Genomic DNA, 21607 nt, shown 5'->3' on the forward strand with positions numbered 1-21607 from the left:
TAGGCAAGACACAAGGCATCGAGAAGGAGGATGAGCCTTGAAAAGTGAGATCGGCTCTAACGAATGTTCGTACAGAAGTTCATGATCGAGAACTCCACCTCCGGAACGTAACTTTTTTCGAACTCGGGAGTGACAGCTGAGCGGAATAACGTCAACTCACGTTCGGACCAGATTGATTCACGGCAAGTCTGAGAGAATAGTATCCGAAAGGTCGTGATCACGCCTGTGACTTCTTATACGGCTGCGATTCGAAACTTACGTCTCACTTCTAAACGAAAACAAACAACAGATGCTCTCCTGAGATGGTTGGTCGTTCCTTTTTCCCTTGACTCTCCGAAGCGAAAGAAACATGAGAGAGATATTCCGTTTCCCCTTCCCGCTCAACGCAGACCGCGGCTCTGTTTGAGATGTGGCGCCAGTGACATTCGTGCACTGCGAATTCAGCCGTTGACGTTGAGTTGCTTTTTTGTTATCTGGTCGCGTCGATGAAAATTCGAGGTTCTACAACACCAACCTCTCGGTGGGAATCGGAAATCACTCTGATATCACTTGTCGTAGGGGATTCTCTGCCTATTACAAATAACTGATGCTCTGGATTCCGTCTGGAAGATAGTGAGATTCGCCCGTTCGTATCTTGAATGGACATCATGTCGAGAATGTCGTTCCCGAAAATCTTGTCTTCAGCACGGAATCCTAGCAAGCTAATGCGGGTCTCGACACGAAGCGACTGTACTCCTTCTCCACAAAATAGAATCGCCCCCGATGATCTCGGAAAGGGTCGATGAGAAGTTCAGAAGGTGATCTGGGAAAAGCTTGCCTCCGCAATTCAGACGCTCCACGAGCCCCAGCCGTCGAGAGCTTATTCAGAGAGATCCCGGCCTCGGAATCATGACGAGAAAGACTTTGTTTTCCTTCAGCAGTTTCTGTGTCATGCAATTCTTGCACTTTCCGTTCCTCTCGGAAGCTGGGTCGATCGTCGGGGAAGATAAGCTTGTCGGAGGTGGATTGCGGCACGAATTCCTATCAGACCTGGGCTCGTCCTCTTCTGTTCGATGAGCGAATCGCTGAGTGATTCGCAGGACACGTACCGCCTAGGCGCCTAGGGAATGCGGAGCAAAATTAGAAGATGCATAGAGCGTCCTTCGACTTCACCCGTGATGCATCGCAAAAAGTCAGGGCGAGACATCCTGGCTTTGGGACTGGACGGCGCGGCGCACGAATGCTCTGAATGTCCAGGAGCTCTCGACATTTTTCTTCGGCCGCCTCGTCTTCTACCGTAAGTATTCGGAAACTTCAAACGGCGATGACGGCTCAATCCCCTCTCCTGACCGGGATCCGGATTTTGGCTTCACGAGTCCCTCAGATACAAGATATCTCCCCGAGAAAGATGGACCTCGACACTGCTCCGACTCTAGCGTTCACCTGGTACAAATACTCCACAACTCTCCCCGGATCATCCGCACTGGGCGAGATCGAGTCTGGCGACTCGAAACTTGAAATTTCGCGCCAATGTTTAGATTGAGCGCCTCGCCGAATCTCACGGATCGGCGCCATTTTGGATGCGTCCATTCTTTTCTCGCTTGCTGAGGCCCGTGGCGAACACAAGGTAACTTCCGAGGAGAACTTTCATCAATTTCTGCTGGAAATCGCGCTTTTACGTGAACGAGTTGTGCATGGGAAGAGTCTCTCGGTTCGAGTGCGTCGTTTGGTGCGTTGAAACGATTCGGTCTCCAATAGACTCTTCATGAATGGGGTGCCGGTTCGTCGCGTGTGTTCAGCCCACCACGTGGCTGAGTGTGGAATTCCTCATGTTTTGTTGAATACAAAGAACTGAATATCATCACCTTGGCTCGGAGCTCGAAAAAATCGACCTGAGAAGCGGAAACGCAGGAATATTGCCCGTTTCTCCGCTTCTATCACATTCGAATCTCGAGCAAGCTCAGAGGATCTGGGCGACAGCCAGCGGAAGATCGAATCCTGCTCGGCCTTCCATGCACGAATCTCTGTCTTAACAGCTTCTTTCGAATTCCAGCTAACGCGATGGTCCGTGCGAACGTTCTGGCCTCGGCCTTGAATGCCATCAACAACGCCGAAAAGCGTGGCAAGCGCCAGGTCCTCATCAGACCGTGCTCGAATGTCATCATCAAATTCTTGAAAGTAATGATGAAGAAGGGTATGTCATCAATTCCATGAAAATATCTCGAATCGGTGTCCATTCTATCGAGGGACCGTTTGGGTCCCGCATATCTGGGGAGTCTTAACGGATCCCTGGAACCCTACGAAACCGCGTTCCCGTCCTGGGGGAAGCTCGTAACGAATTGAATGATGTTTAATTTTTTGTCTCTGAAAGGTCGCAGTTTGCGCCGTGACCGCTTTGTGGAGAAACCAGTCTGATATCCGAATACGACGAAAGACTGAAGTTCCGCGTATTGTTTGCGCAGATGCTCAATTTGACCGAAATTTTCCCCCAGGCTACATCGGAGAGTTCGAGGTTGTCGACGACCATCGCTCGGGCAAAATCGTCGTCTTCCTGAACGGACGTATCAACAAATGCGGAGTCATCTCGCCCCGCTTCGATGTACCCATCCGGGATTACGAAAACTGGATGTCTTCATTGCTCCCCTCCAGACAGTTCGGGTAAGTCCCGAGGTCTCAAATTTCCAGGCATGGAGCTCACTGCGAGCCCCCGGTTGTGACATTCTTACCCGATTGCCCAGTTCAAGCCGTGACGATATCCGTCGCCAATCCCCCGTATAATGCATTCTTCGACGATTCAGAAACGAAGTGTGTTTCGCTCGAGGGAAATAAGAAAAGAAGCCCTGGAGATCATGTTACTTTCTCGTGAACTTGACATTATCGACCAGTGTACATACTGCTCTGCAGTAGCGCTCCTAATTATTCCGTCCTTTCGCCGAGTGGGAAATCGAATGAATGCTTGTGCGACCGTCTCCGTCGATTCAAGCTCAGGCGCGCACGAACGCATACTAAAGTGCCGCGACGAAAATCCAGTAGGGTGGGCTCAATACGATTTCTCTGCGTGTTTTTTTCAGATACGTCGTCATGACCACATCCGGAGGCATCATGGACCACGAAGAGGCCCGTAGCAAGCACTTGGGAGGGAAGATCCTTGGCTTTTTCTACTGAATAAAGAATGAGTTTGGATGAGGATCGAATTGTGTGTTCTCATCATTGAAGATCGGTGAATGATTTTCGTGGCTTCTGTGGAGCGCACCAGAGCGAGACGAGAGCTGGCCGTCGCTCTCCCCAAGGAGCTTCGAGGCATGGGACCGGCTGTGAGGCTTGTGCGGTCTTTGTGAGACTTACCCTATAAGGGAAGAGGCGTTAAGAGCTGAGATACCCACCGACCGATCTCGAGGATGTGTAACAAAATCCTGAAATAAGCAGCGACGGGCCATGCCGAAGACTCGGGATACCAATCAATCCACGTGATTGCGAAGTAGGGATCGGGTAGATATGCCAGCTAAAAGAATCCCCGCACAGAACCAGGATGCTATCGTTCTGTTGAAAGTCATTTTCGAGGAGCAGCCAGTCTCTCAGCTAGCCGTCCACGGGTAGATGGGGAAGTCATACTTGGCAAGGAAGTACATCATTTGGGTTCTTTGAGACCTTTCGAGACCTAGGGTGACCGCTGGAGCCACAAGGCCTTCCTCACTACTCAACGCACTGACGTCACATGGCACTCGTCGACATATTCGCGCTTCATTCGAAAGTAGAAAAGATGTCTGAACAGACCGCGCTCGCGCTCTATTTGTCCCCGAGAGCGAATTGGTCGGACCCCGACCGAACAATGTGTGGCGAAGACTTCCGCAACTTTTCGCCGTCCCTCCTCGCTGCTCCGTTCGAAATCGAATCGCGTCCCAACTCCGGGGAGGGCAACGCACGATGCGACATCATATGTGGAAAACACACTCATTTCCAACGAAAAGTCCAGAAGTCGCAAACTCCCACCGATCCCAAAGAGCCCATCCGGGAAAAGACTTTCTCTCGTCGACGGATTTCTCGTCCGCAGATGCGGAGGTCAGAGTCCTTCTGTGATGCCGTCGATCGATGGCAACGAGTGTCGATCTGCTCGCATCCAAGATTCCACCGAGCTCGGACACAACGAATGAAGTTTAGGGAAATCCGACGACGGAAAGCGGCTGCGGAGGATCGGTCAAGGACATTACTAATATACAGGCCAGAATCTCTGGAAAAGGAAGGAGACTAGTGATTGTGAGCAGCTATGAAACTACTCGGGAGACGACCAAGCGGGTAGCGTCGCTTCAGCGAGTACCGTGTCGACGGTCGATTCCCCACGAACCTTCATTGACCTCCTGAGCTTCGCAGACAGTCGTTTTGCGAGCGTTCCGAATGTATATGCGGACCTTAATCAACTAGGAGGAGAGGTTTGGATTCGAAATGCGCCATTTCAATGATCGAATCTATTTGCAAGAAATTCTGTACAACGTTCTTCTTCTGAGAGAACGTGAACACCGGGGAGTCCCGGTGTGCGATATTCCGGAAGGCGCATCGAGAGGCGGCTCGGCCCTCCTCCCATAGTCTCCTTCGAGGATCCTTGTGATGTTGTGACCGAACCCATTCGCGGCTCGAATGTTTAGCGAGGACAGACGCATTGAAGAAATGCGATGAGCTAATCAGGAGCTTCCAATTTGCTGCCAGCTTCGGGCAGCGACCGCCTCGACACTATGCTTCCTCGGTGATAGTGCGAGATGTATCGCCTTCGCCGATTCAGACGAGCGGAGAGGATCCGAACTAGGTCCATTTCTCACCCATTACCGGATCAATCGAAACAGACTTTATTGTATTCGCAGCGGAAAGGATAATAATATTCCAAGCTTGCATAACGCAGCAGCTCAACGCACTGTTTCAGTTAAATTTCTCGCTCTCATAACAGCCTAGCAACACAATGATACACACGAGCGAGCGGCGAGCTCGAACGCCGAATTAGGGGAATGTGATATCCTCAAAACTATCGATCATGAGCTTTGTACAAATGTATATCTCAAAAATGTGTCACGCTCTTAACTCGAAGTATCAACTCTTCATTCTGGATATCATCATCATCAATCGTTTCATCATTATGTCCCGCGTGATCATTATCCGTACACCTCTAATCATCATCATCATCATCAGCCGTATCCGTCAAGGAAGAACAAAATGTGATCAATGATTGATTGGTTTGTTTGCTCTCTTGCTAGTCTGACTTTGGTACACATTCGGAAGAGCAGCGGAAAACGTATCGATGTTCGGGAAGTGATCAATTGAACGACAATCAAATCAATCGGATCGTGAGCAAGCTCCCTAAACCCTCGGCTACCACCAGTACGAGTAGTGGATACCCCCGATACATGCGACTACATTCGTCGAGGAAAGGCAAGATTGAACCCATGATATTATCCAGGAGATCGCAATCAGCAGCGGAATCTGGTTAGAGGTGAAGAATTCAATTCCTCCCCAGATAGATGATTCAAAAGCTGGTTCGTGACGCCAGGAAAAGTTACGGCTTGCTTCGAACCGGACCGTAGGAGACGCTCTAGAAGCGCAGATCATTTTCACTCTCATACCTGTCTCGTTTGCTTATTTAAACTTCCTTCTATGCTCGCCTGCGCATGTCAAGGCTCTGAGTACCGACTCCCATTCGCTTGCCATTTAGTCAATTCTCGGTGTTACTTTCATTCAACGATTTGACTCGGTGCTGCGGACTTTATTCCTCATCTTCCTCGATGATAATATTCAATCATTTGTGATGATCGAGTATCTAAGCAGTTCTGCGATAGTTCAACGGTAAAACAGTGACGACGTCGGGACACAACACGCGCGACGAGTGTGCACGTCCTCAGTAGAAATCAATTCACGGCTCAAGGAATTCAGCAGAAGTGTGCCTGTTCGTTTCGTTACTAAAATCGTCTATGGATTTTAGGCGCATTCGTATCAGTAGCTCCGCTGGTGGTGATAGTAGTGGTAGTGGTTTCATCTGTGGTTATCGTAATGATAGTAGCATTACTCGTATTCGTGGTGTTTCTCGTAGTAGTAGTGGTAGCGGTAGTAATGAATAGTAGTAGTATTATTAGTATTATCAGTAAGGTAGCGGTATTCGTATGAGGCGCCGCAAAAAAAGATAAACGCCATACGCTTGTTTAACTCTTTGAACACACGGCTTGCTTGCTGCTGATGTTCTTGCGCCGACTCGAAAAAGTCGAATGCTCCCAGTGAAATCGATCACTGCATCAATCAACCCTATTATCAATCAATCAAGCATCCATCCATGCGTAAATTGTACATCGTCGCGAATTGGCCCTGACCGATCTTTGTTTGAAGGATCGGCAACATCCAAATTGAAAACCTATACGTAGTGCCACCTTTCCATGGATCGGTCGGACGGTCGGTCAATCTGTCGGGCATACTGATCATCAGAAAATGATGGCCGGTCTAGACAACCGGGCCTTAGAGTTGCTTGGCTGGCTGGCATGGCTCTGGTTCGGCTGCTCAATCGCACACCAGTTCGATGTTCAGGTATGCCTTGAATCCTTCTGGGTTGGTTTCAGAGGAACGCAACGCGGCTCTAGGTTGGTGTTCTGCGGCTTCAATACGACTTCGCTCGAGTTTGGCGGCCTCTTAAATTCGGAACAGGACAGCGATGGAAGGCTCGGTTCCAGTTGGCTTTGGTTCCGCTCAGTTCAACTTCCTTCCCGCGTCTGCCGTCGAAGGTAGCTTCGAGTCCAATCGACCGCCCAGTAGTATAACCCTCGTCCGCTGAACTGTGTGCTGCGCTGTATTCGATTTTAGAAGATCAAGTACGGAACGAACATAGATATGTTGCTGTCACCAGTGATATTTTAATATTTGAACAACCGAGAGACGTTCCCACTTCATCCACTCATTCTGTTTTTGAAGAAGAAAACGGAGGTATCGATTAAGTTTGACTCTTAAGCTTTCATTAAGAGTGTACAAGATCAACATATCGCGCAAAAGAAGGGATGATACAAGGAGCGTGGATAGGCACACGTATCAGGAGAACTCAGCCTTAAATTCACAATAATTATCTGGCATTATCCGGAAAATGGAGCACATCGGATCGATGAGCTCTATCAAGCCAAATTAACAGAGAAGAATAACTTTCTCGACCGAATTAATGAGTGCGTATCTTCCGCGTTGTCTCAATTCGGGGCTTGTGGCAGGGAGGATGTCTCTTGCAGTCGACTCGTTCCCCGCCGATATCTCTTTTACATTCCCCTGTTTCTGTTCACTCCTCGGTGACACAGAGGGAGAGCGTGTGATCGGATTTATACCGCTGAGTCGATCTGAACTGAAATCCTGCGACCTTCCCCAACTTGGCCTTCGACACATTGAGTACAACTGCGAATGAGATGCGAGAGATCAGGGATCATTCCGCAAGAACAACTGTAGTAGAAAAATTCTTAGGTAGGTACATAGGTTAACGTTGAATGGGTAGAAATCACCAAGAAACGATATCCATCTCATGATGAGAGTCAACAGAAAATGATACTTTGCTGCTCGTTTGGTTCATGGTTGAATTCTGAGCTTGGATTCATTCTCCAGCCGAGCGAAACTCCGTACTCTGTTCGAATGGTTCATGTCAACTCTCGATGGCCGTGTGGAATCTGTTCCCAGAGTTTCGCTCGTTCGTCCGGAGTTATAACTTCAAGGACAACCAGTCACTGGGCGAGTCTTCAATCAATAGTGAACTAAGTACGTGATGATGACCAACTAATCAATCATAGTCACTTAGTTAGGCAGTCAATCAATCAAACTGTCGGTCAGTACGTTTGTTATAATACAGAGATCACAACGACGAGCAACAGAACGGCTTCCATCATTCTCAACCTTCCAGGTGCTGGCGATGTTCGTACTTCTTTACCAATGAATCTCAGAAGCGGAGATCAGTCATACGGTAACATGCCCGATCGGTGGTTCAGTACGGACGCTACGGGATGCGGAGACTCAATCAGGAGTCCCGAGCCGGTCGAGAATCCTCGACGGGGTCGCAGGATCCTGAGAGGAATAAGAGCGAAATCCTTCAATTGAGAACTTTCGCAACGGAAATATCCACCTGGTCGTCGCCCACGAGCCCGAATCGTCTCGCCGTCTGCTTCGATCTGGTCTTCGAAGATCGTCAAGCTGAATCAGCTGATAAAGGGCTGAATCAATGCGTAGAAGCTCCTCAACACTAGTCTGGGCTGGAAACAATTGTTATCGGAACGAGTCGTGACTGAGTAAATCTTGGCTACGGCGTGTGAGCCGGTTTCTTGACTACATTTCGTCGTTTCAAACCATGGTGAGTATCTGTCACGGCAAAATTTCATACGGGTCGATCTCGCACCCGCCGAAGACAGTTAGCAAATGCCGTGTTCTTTTTGCCCATGTTGAAATCCGATCGAGGATTAAGCGTTCCTAAGGCGTGCACGTACGAGCAGCATCAAAATCGCCCGTTCATCGCCGCCGACTTCGGTGTAAGGTAAATCTGCTTACAATCAGATAGAGCTTTCGATCGCATAACGAATCGCTCAGCGGTCGAGCAATTTTTTGTCAAATAAGTCTGCGAGACGCGTAAAACTTCGGGTTGGCGAATACCCTCGGTGGTACTACCTGACAGCGAAGTAAATTTCTCAGATATTGCCTATGCTATTCTGTCGCTCGTTTTTGGCGGGCGAACTGCACCGGACCACCAATCGGACCGTTCAGACGTGTTACTGACTGCAGAAAAAGTATTTGTTGAAGGCACTTAGAACAAGAAATTAAGCTACGTAGTTGATTCGAGCCGACCGCAGAGCAGAATTGGTCCTTTCGTTATGACACGGGACACGACACGGAGGCGTACCGCCCGAAAGCCGCGCCTCCGATGCCGACGGGACCGCGTGGGAGCAACGGGTTGACGGCCACATAGGAAGACGGTAGGAGAGACAGTTTTCGTCCTTTCGATCCCATATCGACAGATATCGATTTACGCCGGACAGCACTCTTGGGATAGACGTGCCACTTCTTCCCGCCTAGAATGAAGGATCGGATCACTGCTCCGGGATCTGTCCTGATGCGAGGGGAAGAATCCTCATTGCGCGATAGATAGCAGGTATCACAGTGACATCGATGTTCAGATATATATTGAGCAGCACCTACTTTGGTTCGAGGGACCCTCTTGATAGCGCTGCTGGGCAATATGAGTTTGAGAGGTGTTCAGAGAAGACGTTGAACACCCTTGCTGGTCCATGATGGTGAGCTGCCTTTTGGGACGGCTGGCTTTGGGTATTAGAACGTACCATCTCTCCTGCTCATCTGCGTCTCGACTCAGGTCTACAGCTGCTTCCCCCAAGAATTCATCGAATTCCTGAGGATAGAGCTCCTCTGCATGGTCGACGGCAGAGAGGTTCCAAACGCTGATCAACAGCCAGTGATTTGACAGCTGGTCGCGACTGACATTCGGATAGACCATCGTCTGATTCCATTTGGGCTCCGAGGAATTCGGAAGGTGCCGCGTGCGCCGGGTATTCTGTTCTCTGGAAACAGATGAACTCGATCGAATCAACGCACATTATCCAGATGCGAATGACATCCGCTATCGAAATGTAGCTCATGAGTTATGAGTGGGCATGCAATTATTTCTCGGCGATCGCGTTATTCGCGGAGACCGCGATGATCGACGGTTTTCAGAAGTTTCCGAAGAGAGTCGTCGTTTCTACGCTCGGCAATGAGTCAAAGTTCCTCCAAACGATTCGAGGGAATATCCCCGCAGATGGCGGAATTCGGCACTGAGAATCGGAGGTGTCCCGAACGTCGATTGGAGTCGGTGGGACCGGGTCATTGCCTGAGATTGGCCACAAGCTAAAAGACACGGCTGGATCAAGAGTCGCTTGAGGGTCGAACTTGCGAAGCTCATAGTTTGTTCACGGGAGCTGCCTTCGCCGCGAATCCGGATGAAGTTCAAGGAGTTTCCGACATTTAAAGGGAATTTTGGGATTTCGAATTTCCTTAGCGCGACACGCCGCGAGTTCTGCGATATTTCGCCGCCCGCATGAGTCATGAGAAATCCAATTACCTGTTGCCTGGTATGAGGATGCACTGCGCGTATGGGTTGAAAATTCTCGCATCACCACTTTGCTTGAAGTGGCGTGCTCTGACCACACTCACGTAGAGAATACGCGCCTGCATGTCATGGCATATCTGCAACTGTGAAATTATGATACGTCAACACCCCACCGGTAAGGTGCTCGAACGTCTCGAGGAGGACGGATCTCACGTTCATCTTCGTTCGAAAAGAAGAAAAGAATCCTTACCATCACTTCCCCACGGATCGGTCCTCGAGTATTCTGCCGAGAGATGGAAAGAGAAAAACACTTGAGTCGAGTTAATCAATGATCAAACCATGCGACGAAGACATCAATGGATCCACGGTTAAGATACACACTGGCAGGACTGGATGAGACTTGACACTCAGAATCACAGAGAATCTGACGGTAGAGAGATTGTAGGAATCGCCGATGTACCATCAGAGTTCACATAATGATCGACAACGCGTGAAAAAGATTAACCCTCTCGCACGGATCCAAACGACTGTGATGGAAAATCAATTCAGGGCAGAACTCGTAGCGGAACGAAAGGCTCCTGCATTCCTCGTCTACGGAGCATTTTGAATTCCTCTGGGAGACGTTCCCGAAGCGTGTGGGGGATCACTTCATAACCCATCTTCCAATCGTTGGAGAGGTATTGGTGGAGGTGAGAAGAGAGCAATGAGTCTCACAATCAGGATCGCGATTCAATTGAGAGACGAGTCATTGAAAAACAACAACTTTCTTATCACTTATCATACGCTGCGACATTCGTGGGTCGGGTGGAGAATCCTGTAGGCATCCAGCGAGTCACCCACGGTATTCACCATAAACATTTAAACATTGCTCCCAGCTAATCATTCAAAGATTTTCCGGGGTCCCGCACTAATGGTGATGATCACCTTTCATCACGATAAGTCATTGGGGATCTCCGGTATCTTTTGATCAGCGGAGCAATACGATGACAACGACGAAGACGACAAAAATCACGACGTCCTCGGATTCCGACGAGGATCGGAGCGATTTACAGAGACAGAAACCAATGCAATCCACGAATAACTATGATCAAATGAAATAATGATTTGGCCTGTATGAACGACATGGATGCAAACACCATCAAGCGCTCATCGAACGCGAAGCGACTTCGATCAATCAAACATCGACAGTTCGCCCGGGGGCGCAATCCCGTGATGCAAACAACATCGAACAACAGTCGCCTTCCTCACCCTCGTCCGAGAGCCCGTTGCCGATGCACTTGCTGCTCCTGGGTCGTCTACAAGCACCTTCACGATTAGAAACCTTCTCGAGTACAGGAAAGCTTCCGACACACGGCGGGATGTAAGGATAGTTCTCTAGGAATCAGAGGGCTCCCCTCCGCAGGGATCGCCGACGATATCCATCGATACCATATACCCACGCCTTCTTGATTTTCGCTCAGTAGAGCGATAAATTGATATCTCGGGTCGGAAAAGAGCCTGAGTTCGCCAGATTTGAGCGATTTCGAGTTCGTGATTTGCACCTCGGTATTTTCCGTGGTGTGGTCGAGTTGCTAGACTCTCGTCGAATGCCGACGAAACTCACCTGCGTTTCTATTGGGCTCATCTAGAGTTTCAAAAGAAGACGACGTCGGATGACTTTTATGGCTCGCTAAGCTCCGGGATTGAGGGATATGGTTGGGATCACTGAGGAAGAAAATTGCAGTAATGAGAAAACTCCGCTCGCGATTGACCATCCGCTCGATTTGAAGGGCATGAGATAGTGACGATCATGAAAGACATACCTTTTGAGTACAACTTCGATCTCATCCTCTAGGGTGCGAGCGATGATGTTGCTCACATATCCGGCGGACTTGCCCTGAAGTACCACGCCATTCCATTCAAGCACCTGGTCGCCAACGCGAACTTCGCCCAATGTATTAACCGTACCCCCGGGCTTGGGGATGACTCGCGTCACGAATGCCCCCGTTCCGCCCGCAGCATCGAGGCAAGGTCGCCCCCCGACAATTTCAACACCAAAACCGCTGCCGCTCCCTGCAATGACATGGCGCTCGTCTAGGTTCGACGGGAGAACCGATGGAACATCGTCAGGACTTCGGATTCGAATCCGAATCCAAATTCGGATTCCGAGTTCCCTCGGGTCGAGGGCCTCACTCACCATTGTGTAGCGCCGATTGGTCTCTGGGATGGTCCCGAATGAGCAAAATGCGCTTTATCTGAAAAGGGTACTTGGTGTGTGCCGAGTGCTTGGCCTGTTGTATGATGGATGGATGCTGGGGTATATCGTTGATGGCCGCTGTACGGGTTTCCGAAAGGCTGTTGTCCTGATAAAGCTGCCTGCTGCTGCTGCTGCTGAAGGTATCGTCCTGGAAGCTTGGCCTGCTGCGTACGTTGGCGCAACTCTTGTTGTTGCTGTAATAGCTGGTTGATACCGGGTACTGCTGGTTGCAAAGGCCGAAGTGGAAGGGCTCCCCTCGTATTCCTGAATAGTGGGTTGCCAAGAAGCTCTCTGGCCCCATAGGCTCCCGTGGGGCCCGCTGCAAGAGAGCCTCCGTGAGCACCGATTGCATCCGCGGCGAGATCACGAACACGCAAACATTCGAAATGTGCATGTAAATATGTAGTATATGACGAGTACGTTGTATATGCATGTAGATGTACAAACATATAGATAACGCTTGCTTTTCGCATGATCACATGATGGATGAATGGTGATCACAGTTCGCATTATAGTGCGGGTTGACGGGATAATCCACACCGTTTTTCAACTACCAAGAACACGGACAAAAAGGAGAAGGAGGTCCGGCAATGGAAATCAGGGATTTCTACGACAAGAAGGAAACCGCTCGATCACGGAGCAGTCTGGGACGGCGCATTCCGAAAGATCTCAAGATGAAACCCGGCTCAGCTTCTCTCGACGTCGGCAAGGACTGAATGCTCCTTTCTCAGGCGGATAAGCTGTCAAGTACGCTCTATCGCAAGGAGGATTGAAAATTATGGATTAAAGAGGAGCGGGAAGCAGAGCGGATCTCCCACCTCGGTCTCAGGATCTGCGTTTGGAAAAACGGTGCATCGCTCCTCTCCGGAAATCAGTCAAACCGCATGTCGAGGGTACATATCACGAGAATAGAGGACTGGGGGGTAGTCGAGGTTTCTCAGGCAGCAAGTCAAGCTTCAGGACAGCCTGGGCGTCGCAGGCATTCACTCATCAAAACGTTCGAAGAAGATCGTTCGCCGTAAGTCAGGGTCGCCTTAAGACTTTGTGACGGCAAGAATAAGTTACAGGGAGATTCTTCCCCGAGAAAAAGTTCCTTCATTGGACACTTGACTTGATTTAGGCTTCGGAAGACGATGGGAACGGAAGAAGGAGAACAAAACCGCGTGGTTCGGAAGAATGATTGGAAGTAGCGGGGAATATTGAGAGAAGGGTTCTGGGGTCCTGAGGAGGAGGGAGGACTGTCGGAAACGGAAAGTCGTGGATTCGGGGATTTTGGAAGAAAACGGTGTACAAGGGATCGGTGAAAGCGAGGACAAGCCCATGAGTTTTTTGTTCTGATTTAATAACGGGAAATATGCGTACGTGAGTCTTACTTGGCTCTGCACAGCTCTTTGCATGGACAGGTTTGGTTGCAGTTGAGGCGACACCTGAGTCTTTCGGTTTGCGAATGTGTCGGAAGACATCCCTGAATCTACATCAGTCCAATCAATCAATCAGGCAAAAGCACAGAAAGGAAGGACGGCCAAACAAGGAACCATACGATCAACGATATGACAACACCAGCGAGATTAAAATGAATTTTGTGGGTCGAGAGAATCACACCAGAGAGACGACGACCACCACCACAACTTCGATACGGACTTGTCGTAAAATCAGCCTTCACAGCAACACGGAGCCTGCCAAACAGTCCGCGTTCAGGGCTACGGGAATTTCGGGTTGTGCATGGAACACGAAATATACGAAGCATATCGAGAGCTCTTGTCCGAATGCTACGGAATCACCGTCCCGCGGAGAGGGCTTGAACGGGAATCCGGCAATGAATTCGGTCGCTCCCCGATTAATCAGGTGTCGATCGACTTTTGGCTAGCGGTCTACGGCGATGGAGGTCAGGTGTTCAAACTCTCGTTGAAAAGCTACCTAGGCATCGAACCCAGACTGTAGCCATTCAGATAGAGCAGTCAGCTCTCCATTCCTCACTAGCGCGGCACTCAATCTTCCAGCTTTCGTGAATGATCATGATCCCTGAGATCAGTCCTTATCGCTACCGTGGGTACGAAAAAACAAGGAGGAAAAAATGTTGGTGAAATCAAAACCCGATTACCGATTTGATCGGCTCCATGTTTCGCCTATCGGAGCCGAGAACAGAAGAAATACCAAAGACTACCAATATAAGGGTGGGGTGCCCGGAAGTTGGTACTTACAGCCTCGCATGTGTTGAACACCGCCTAAATTCTCTAACAATCCTCTTGATCGCGTTGGCATGTCAGGTAATAAGGGCATCGCAGGTGTTGCCATACTGTCAGATGGCGTCATCTCCGTGTCCGTTGTGAACGGAGAGAAATCGGCGGACATCATCAGAGGTTCGACGTAGGGAGCAGTCGAAGAAATGGCGTCTCTGTGACGTCGACCTGCCATACCTATCCTGCAATACCGAAACAGAAGCGAAATTTCAATTCCAATTATTGCTCTCTCTCGACACGTCAGTTTCCAAGCGCAGAGTCAGGAAAGCAAGCGCTATGCGAGCGGGAGGACGTGCTGTGACCATAGGGAACATATGGGGGACATCCGGGAACGGGTAGATAGTGAGGATGACTGGAGGCTCTGGTGGCTGGGAGGGGATTGGCATAAGCCCGAGGCGAGACCGGACGAGAGCTGTCCGGTGAGGGAGCATGGACTCCGACTAGGGGATTTCACGGGGCATGTCCGAGAATCAAACCGTCCGTACATGTCGACGTATCCGTCGTGTGTTGGATCAGAGCTGTAAGCCGTCGCGGGATATTCATCTCCTAAGCTGGAGCCTCTGAAGAGAGGAGGTCTCCCGCTCAAGTTGCGTTGAGGAACTGTGGCGTATAAGTCGTCTTTGTAGTAACCAGGCTGGTGGATGCCAGCCGCCGTCCGAACTGGTGCTCCGTAAGGTCCTGCCGCTGCTGTCGTATGTGCTCTGTGACCAGCAGCGGACAGCGGGTCGAACCCCAAACCTTTCTGAGCCAAACGCGTTCTGGAACCAGGGCATGTGGAAATGTCAAGAGCGAAGCCACACGCACTAGCATTGGTGAGCAGAAAGCGGCCACCTATTTCGTTCGCTCCTCAGTCTACGAGTGCTCATCGTGAGTTTCATTATTTTATAGTAAATCCGGAGTTCAGAAGCATCAGGGTATATGGGGTAAGGAATATTATTCAGCCGGTGATCCGTCGAACGATTTTGATTTGCTAAAAATTTCAGTGTGAGATCCGTCAGCTCCGAAAAGAAAAAACCGGGGCTCGAAGCTCGCTGTGGTCGAGTTTGACTTAGATACAGTGTAAATAAAGGACATCCGAACACTTACGCGACGTCGTACTGTGGCGCATATCCGAACGTTGGTCTTTGGTTTATCAATTGACCGGTGCGGTAGTCACGCTGTAGGTAATCGTCGATAGCGTTCAAGACGCTCCGACGATTCGGTGGACAGGCAACTCCGCACATTCCGTAAGAGCCAAGCGGGTCTCGATACCCCGGCACTGGAATTGAATCAATCAAGCTTGCTCGGTCTTCAAAGAATAGGAGCTTCAGGAAAAAAAACGAGTCAAATAAATGAACACTTCTGTATCCTAATTGTGAGAGCTTACTTTGGCCCGTTTCGCTTTGCTGTAGCCGTTGGAGTTTCCAGAGTTCATCTCGCAGTCTTACGTTACCTTCAATCTGGTGTCGTCGTCGCGCTATTTCCGCCTTGAGGGGGAGAACAGAAATCATATGAAGGTCTGTCGGACCGAATCGAGTGACGCCCTTCAGAGCCCGACTAATTTCAAGTCCCCCTCCCCCTTCCATTCAGGTTGCGGCAAAAGGCTTACTTTGATTTGCGCCTTGCGCTCCTCCCTTGCTTCTTCTTCGTCTTCGGATACATATGGCGACGGATGCCATGATCTCGGTTTAGATCGATTTCTCGGTTGTCCTGAACAGAGACGGATTCCTTTAGGCCCTTTATGGTGACTCTCAAGAAACGACTTAAGATTCGGAATCCAGAATATTTAGGGTTCGTCTCGCCAGCGAGTGTAGACTCAGTCCGACGCCGATGGATCGCATCAGGCTCACCTGCCAGTAATGGCGCGGGGCGTCCGAGCGCTGATCGAGCTCGCAAGGGTAACGCCATTGTGGGCTCGACCAGCGGGTCGTACGCTCTACCTCGTAGAAGAGGATCGGATTCGTATTCTAACGAGCATTGTCGGAGCGGAATCGAGGGTCCAAAACCTGACCGGATGCTAGGTCCTGCAACGAAGATCTCACGGTGAGCATGGAAGGTCTCGCCGCGGCAAGGTGCCCGGGGAGAGGAATAAGGTCCTTCGGTCCAACACTGACCGGCCAAATCGGAGTCGAGACCAGTCCTGTACGTGGCTGCTTGTCGGAGGTCGGTCATGGAACCGCTTCGGAGTCCCTGATACAACCCCGGGAGAGGTCGATGAAGATCATCAAGGTATTCATACTCGTACGATTTGAACGAGGGTCGAGCTCCGAGCGGCCCCATGGGTGTCCGTGATCTACTCGGCATCGTCTTCGCTGTTCTGGCCGCGAGTGCGGCCCTTTTAGCTTCAAGCGCTGCCAATTCGGCTTTTTTGCTAGGTTCTAGAGCGCTGTCTGGATGACATATTCTCGAATCCGAAAGCTGTCTTCTGTGAGTGAGGAGTGGATCATCGGCTTCGCCCTGCAGAAAACGTATCTGATTTAGCTTTCCTCCGCCGAAGGCTTGATGGGTCGAATTCAAATCGGCGAGGAATACCGCGACGGCAAAAGCACCTGTAGGGGCTTCCATGTTGCTAGGAGAGACGCAAGATCATTCTCTGAGCGGCGCGTGCTGTCCCGGTTGTTGAGTTCAAGCATTCGCTTCCGTTCACTTGTGACGCTCTTCAGTTCTTCTCGGAGTTGCTCCTTGAGGGACGTCATATACGAAGGAAGAGCTTTGCCTGCCGCTCCACCGGGGGAAACAACGGCGGATCCGTACAGGCAGGAGGCCGTGGCCGACATCGGCCTGGCTATCGTTCCATCGAGGCCAGAAGCTGCGGAAAATCAATATGCGGTCGAATCGATGAGTCGAACACCCCCGGTGAGTTATTATGCACCCGCCGATGGGCCGTGGCTGGAGGAGCTTCGAATCGCCGTAAGAGACCAATTCAGCGAGCAAACGAGAGATTCGGAGGAGTCGGTGCCTACCTGACAGTAGTAGAGCGTCTGCCGCACTGGAGTTGGCCTTGGTGATGGGGAGACCGCTACCGTCTACGGAGGCGGCTCGAGGCAGGTGGACTGGGGCACGGCGTCTTTCGCCAGCCGCGGATAGAGCACCACGTGAACGATCCCTAGAACGTCGTCCCCCTGCGCCTAGAAGAAGAGCAGTTGTGTCCTGCTCTCCCGGAGGAACGGGCGGTAGTCTTCGACGAACTTTTCCTGACCTTGTCGAGTCAGCTTCGCTCATCGTATCTGAAGAGTCACCCCCCTGCGAGAGATTCGGAGAGAAGAAAAGAAGAAATTTCACCATTAGTCAAAACGCGTTTCGAATGCTCTTTCGGGTAGTCAATCTTCAACCGGACCGGCGCTTATTCCGATCGCCGACCCCCTGACATTGTCACATGGAGCAGAGGACAGACCAGAAGGGAGCCAATGACTGAGTGATGCGTCGACAAGAGTCGTTTTGAGGTCTCTAATTGCGTTTGAACGTAAATAAGAAAAGCCAATCATAGAAATAAATCGGTATCTCAAGGTGATCGACTCTCTCCATTTTATGGTATCGAATCAAAACTCGAGCCCGCTTTCGGGATATCGGGGTTTCGAAAGGAGGGCTATTCCGCGACGTCCAGAAAAGAAAAAGCACCTAAATTCACAAAAGGAAGCAGTCGATATAAGCCGAAACGAGCAGTGTTTCCATAGGAAATCGGGAGAAATACCCTGAAGAAGTGAAATGCTTCCACTCCATCGCATTGACGACCTATGGGAGGACTCGTCACGAAAAAATACGCGATGCTGTTCATTATTATTATGGATTTGCCATCTATTTTTGGAAATTGAAAGCTGAGCGAGGGTTGGAAACGGAAACGCCAAAAAGCTGAAAAACTTAGCAGAACCGAGGATTCATGCGGTGGGTCTCGTGGGAGATGGGTGCAACCGTTGGTGCCAATAGTTTTTTTCATCGCTCTCAATGAGTCCCGGTCGAATCTGATCGACTCGAGTTCCAACATTTCATAATTGTAACATGTCGTCCGCCAGCACCACCAAGAGTTCCTTCAGGCATTCGGACAGAAATGTAATCGTATCGAAGGATTTTCAGCTGCGAATTCAGCAGATGTCCGCTAGACAACACACAATCTTCCCTCACATTTCACCAGTTGAACTGCCATCTCCCACCGTCGAACCACTGCAGTTTCATCCGACTACAACTCAGAACAGCCACACAACATCGATGACATCGACCGAACTAGAACGATGAAGAACGGTGAAAATAAGAGCGTATTCCCGAAACCGATTGGAGGGAGTAAATAAAGTGGAGAGGAACAGAACCGAAAAACGCAGAGAAGGTGATTTACCAACAGCGGTCTGGGAGTTTCGCGGAAAAAAATCATGTGAATCCACGAAATGTGTTCATACGGATACGGAAAAAAAAAACGACCACGAGGACGACATACACATTCACACGAGGACATTTGAAGTGATTTTCAGAAGATCTGCCCAACCCTGAAGAATATTTGCTAATGGGTAAGAGAGAATGGTTTCGAAATGATATAAAATATGTTTTTCCTTTGAGGCACAGTTGCTCGAGGAGCGTCACACGAGAAAGATTAGATACAGGCCCACAAGATCTGGGGCATGAGGTGAATGATAATTGTAATTCGTCAATGGATAGATTCCTACCAGACCTGAAATAGAAGCTTATGAGCCGCCCTCTGAATGTCCCGAGTTTCCAGATTCCTATTCCGTTCGAGACATCTCTCCCTGGGTGAGTATGATTGAGCAATGGAGTGGACTTTTTTCAGAGCCGGGAATAAATTCCACGGTTTCTAGGAACCCGTCGCGGAATTCCTTGGTAAAGCCCACATCGATATCCGATGCATCCCGATCGGGAAATGATACAAGAAGAAGACAGTCGAATACTCTATGGAAGCACCCTAGCAATCGAGACTCACGCACTTTTGATGCGAAAACCTACAGGCGGCGAACGAAAGATAGAGCTCAACGCTTCGACGGATTACCAAATGACGTAAGACATTCGAAGCCTAGATGACTGAGGACGCGCCTAAATGCACTCCGTTCTCTCAGAAAACAGCGATAAAGCCTCAGTATCTGTCCGAGTGAGACGTAAAAATCGATAATCATTCGCGAAGAGAACGCTCGCTGATAAACTAGTATTTCGTGTCATTGAAGGAGAATAGCGCTCAGCAAAGCAACTCTGCCTCAAAGCAAACCAAGTAATGATCGTGTACCAAGAGATACAGCGCGCGAAAAAGTCTTCACTGCGAAAACCCTAATCGAAAGAATCTCCCTACTACGTATCCGACGGAACGGTATGCATGTTCGCACCGAGTGGAGCGACGAACTCATGAAAAACATCATCTGAGTGTTTTCCTGCATCTGAGGTCTGTTCATCATAGGCTCTCGATTCAATATCGCAACCGTATCGGCCCACCCTGTGGTGGCTGCAGTGGCTGGATCGGGGTTTCGGGATAATTTACGATTATCGATTTGAGGAGGGGATTATCGAGATCGCTGACCGATAGATTGATGGATGGATTGATTGATTGAGTGAGTGATGAACGGATGGTTGCATGGATGGGAGGCGGTATTCGATAGAGAGGCAGTTCGAAGGGTGGATGGATGGTCGGATGGAGCGTCGGAGAGTCAGATAGATGATCGGACAGAGTGATCATCGGCTCTAGTCATCAATTCACCAATCAAATCAACCGTCTAAGGTCAACAGATTGATTGATCGATCGATCGACTGAATAATCAATCGTTGTGTATAGACATCAAGAACATCAATAGTGAATTTCTCCCTAGCCGAAGTTCCTCTTGGTGGCGGTGGTTGGCCGGTAGCTGTCGACGCACTTCAATTTACCTGGGTACTTCCTGGGGTTTGAGGAGTAATGGGGGTCTTGGAGCTCGAACTGATCTGAACACCGGTCGTCTGGCACGCGTGTTGCTGCGGCTGCGGTATCGGTCCAACGGATGATCGATGGTCGCTCGTTTGATTAGTAGACTGATGATGGTGGGGGAGATGATTAGGTACGAGCTGGACCACTTGAGGGACCGGAGTCGTAGCGACCGCATGGTGATGACAGCACGTCACATTTTGAACGGAAGCTCCTGCCGGGACAGCGGCCGAATGATGATGTGGGCAGGAGGAAGGTGGCGCTTGGCCCGGCTCTTGAATTGATGCGTTGGGGGCGACTTGGGCGGCTCTGGGCGTCTGCACTAACGCGGTGCACTGATGTGGCTGCAGGATCTGAACAGGGGTGGCGTTGCATCTCTGAACCCCACAAACCAGGCTTGGGTGTTTAGCGACTACCGGTGTCACCAAGGTACCCACATTAGCGTTAGCCTGTTGCACTAGAACCGTCTGAGGGCTCACTTGAGTCGGCTGACTACCTAGCAACCGTGGGGCTGGTATGGGACGGCCGCCTGTGTCGGTCATCGTGGACACAGCTGCGGCAGCGGCCATCTTCGGCGTTACAGCTTTGATTTCCGACGGTTCCTGCGGGAGACGTCGATGTTGGCGCCTCTGCGCCCCTCCCTGTTGCGCTTGAGGCTGATTCAGAGCTTGCTGTTGAAGCTGTTGTTGTTGCTGCTGCTGCAGGTGGGGAGGGAGCTGCTGCAGGTGGCCAGGTATTTGTTGTTGTTGTTGCAGGCTCGCCGGGAGTTTGTTCTGCTGGAGAGGCAGTTTCTGCTGTTGTTGCTGCAGCTGCTGCAGATGCGGAGGCAGTTGCTGTTGCAGGTGCGGAGGCAGTTGTTGTTGTTGTTGCTGCATTTGGGGAGGTATTTGCTGCTGCTGCTGCGGTTGCAACTGGGGAGGCAGCTGCTGCTGGAGATGCGGAGGCAGTTGTTGTTGTTGCTGCTGGATATGGGGAGGCATCTGTTGTTGTTGCTGCTGCAGCTGGGGCGGCAGCTGATTGGGCGGTCGCTGCTGCGACATTTGTTGCTGAGGCTGTTGAAATTGTCGCTGGCCTTGCATCTGCATCGAGAGGTTCTGTTGCACCTGCTGAGGCTGCATCTGACTCGCAGGAGCTTGGTGCGAATCCGGAAATTGCTGCTGCTGTTGTATTTGTTGTTGCTGCAGCTGCTGCTGCTGCTGTTGTTG

The 21607-nt window shown here is 50.3% G+C and overlaps 2 protein-coding genes across 3 annotated transcripts in view; one reads left to right on the forward strand and one right to left on the reverse strand.

Moving 5' to 3' along the window:
• The first annotated feature begins 1552 nt into the window (after positions 1-1552).
• On the forward strand, positions 1553-3169 carry LOC100897995 (40S ribosomal protein S15Aa). 2 transcript variants are annotated; one of them, XM_003746451.2, is made up of 4 exons: positions 1553-1606; positions 2033-2173; positions 2472-2637; positions 3051-3169. In XM_003746451.2, the coding sequence occupies exons 2-4, from the start codon at positions 2041-2043 to the stop codon at positions 3142-3144; spliced, it is 393 nt and encodes a 130-aa protein (XP_003746499.1). In that variant the 5' UTR covers positions 1553-1606; positions 2033-2040; the 3' UTR covers positions 3145-3169. The 2 variants fall into 2 exon arrangements, with proteins under 2 accessions (XP_003746499.1, XP_028968230.1); XM_029112397.1 differs by having other exon boundaries at positions 1583-1708.
• Positions 3170-10605: 7436 nt separating this feature from the next.
• Positions 10606-21607, reverse strand: part of LOC108864658 (uncharacterized) — a 33597-nt gene continuing 22595 nt past the window's right edge. Inside the window, exons 12-25 of the mRNA XM_029112379.1 lie at positions 20369-21524; positions 17479-17758; positions 17065-17324; positions 16630-16972; positions 16366-16539; positions 16125-16243; positions 15903-16002; positions 15623-15794; positions 15013-15294; positions 14498-14718; positions 12237-12615; positions 11863-12171; positions 11664-11764; positions 10606-10769 (exon numbers count right to left, since the gene is read on the reverse strand). Coding sequence (XP_028968212.1) covers positions 10606-10769; positions 11664-11764; positions 11863-12171; positions 12237-12615; positions 14498-14718; positions 15013-15294; positions 15623-15794; positions 15903-16002; positions 16125-16243; positions 16366-16539; positions 16630-16972; positions 17065-17324; positions 17479-17758; positions 20369-21524 — 4060 coding nt within the window. The remainder of the gene's footprint in view (positions 10770-11663; positions 11765-11862; positions 12172-12236; positions 12616-14497; positions 14719-15012; positions 15295-15622; positions 15795-15902; positions 16003-16124; positions 16244-16365; positions 16540-16629; positions 16973-17064; positions 17325-17478; positions 17759-20368; positions 21525-21607) is intronic.

Source organism: Galendromus occidentalis, unplaced genomic scaffold (genome assembly GCF_000255335.2).
Source record: "Galendromus occidentalis unplaced genomic scaffold, Mocc_1.1 scf7180000077497, whole genome shotgun sequence".
In the NCBI taxonomy this organism is placed as follows: domain Eukaryota; kingdom Metazoa; phylum Arthropoda; class Arachnida; order Mesostigmata; family Phytoseiidae; genus Galendromus; species Galendromus occidentalis.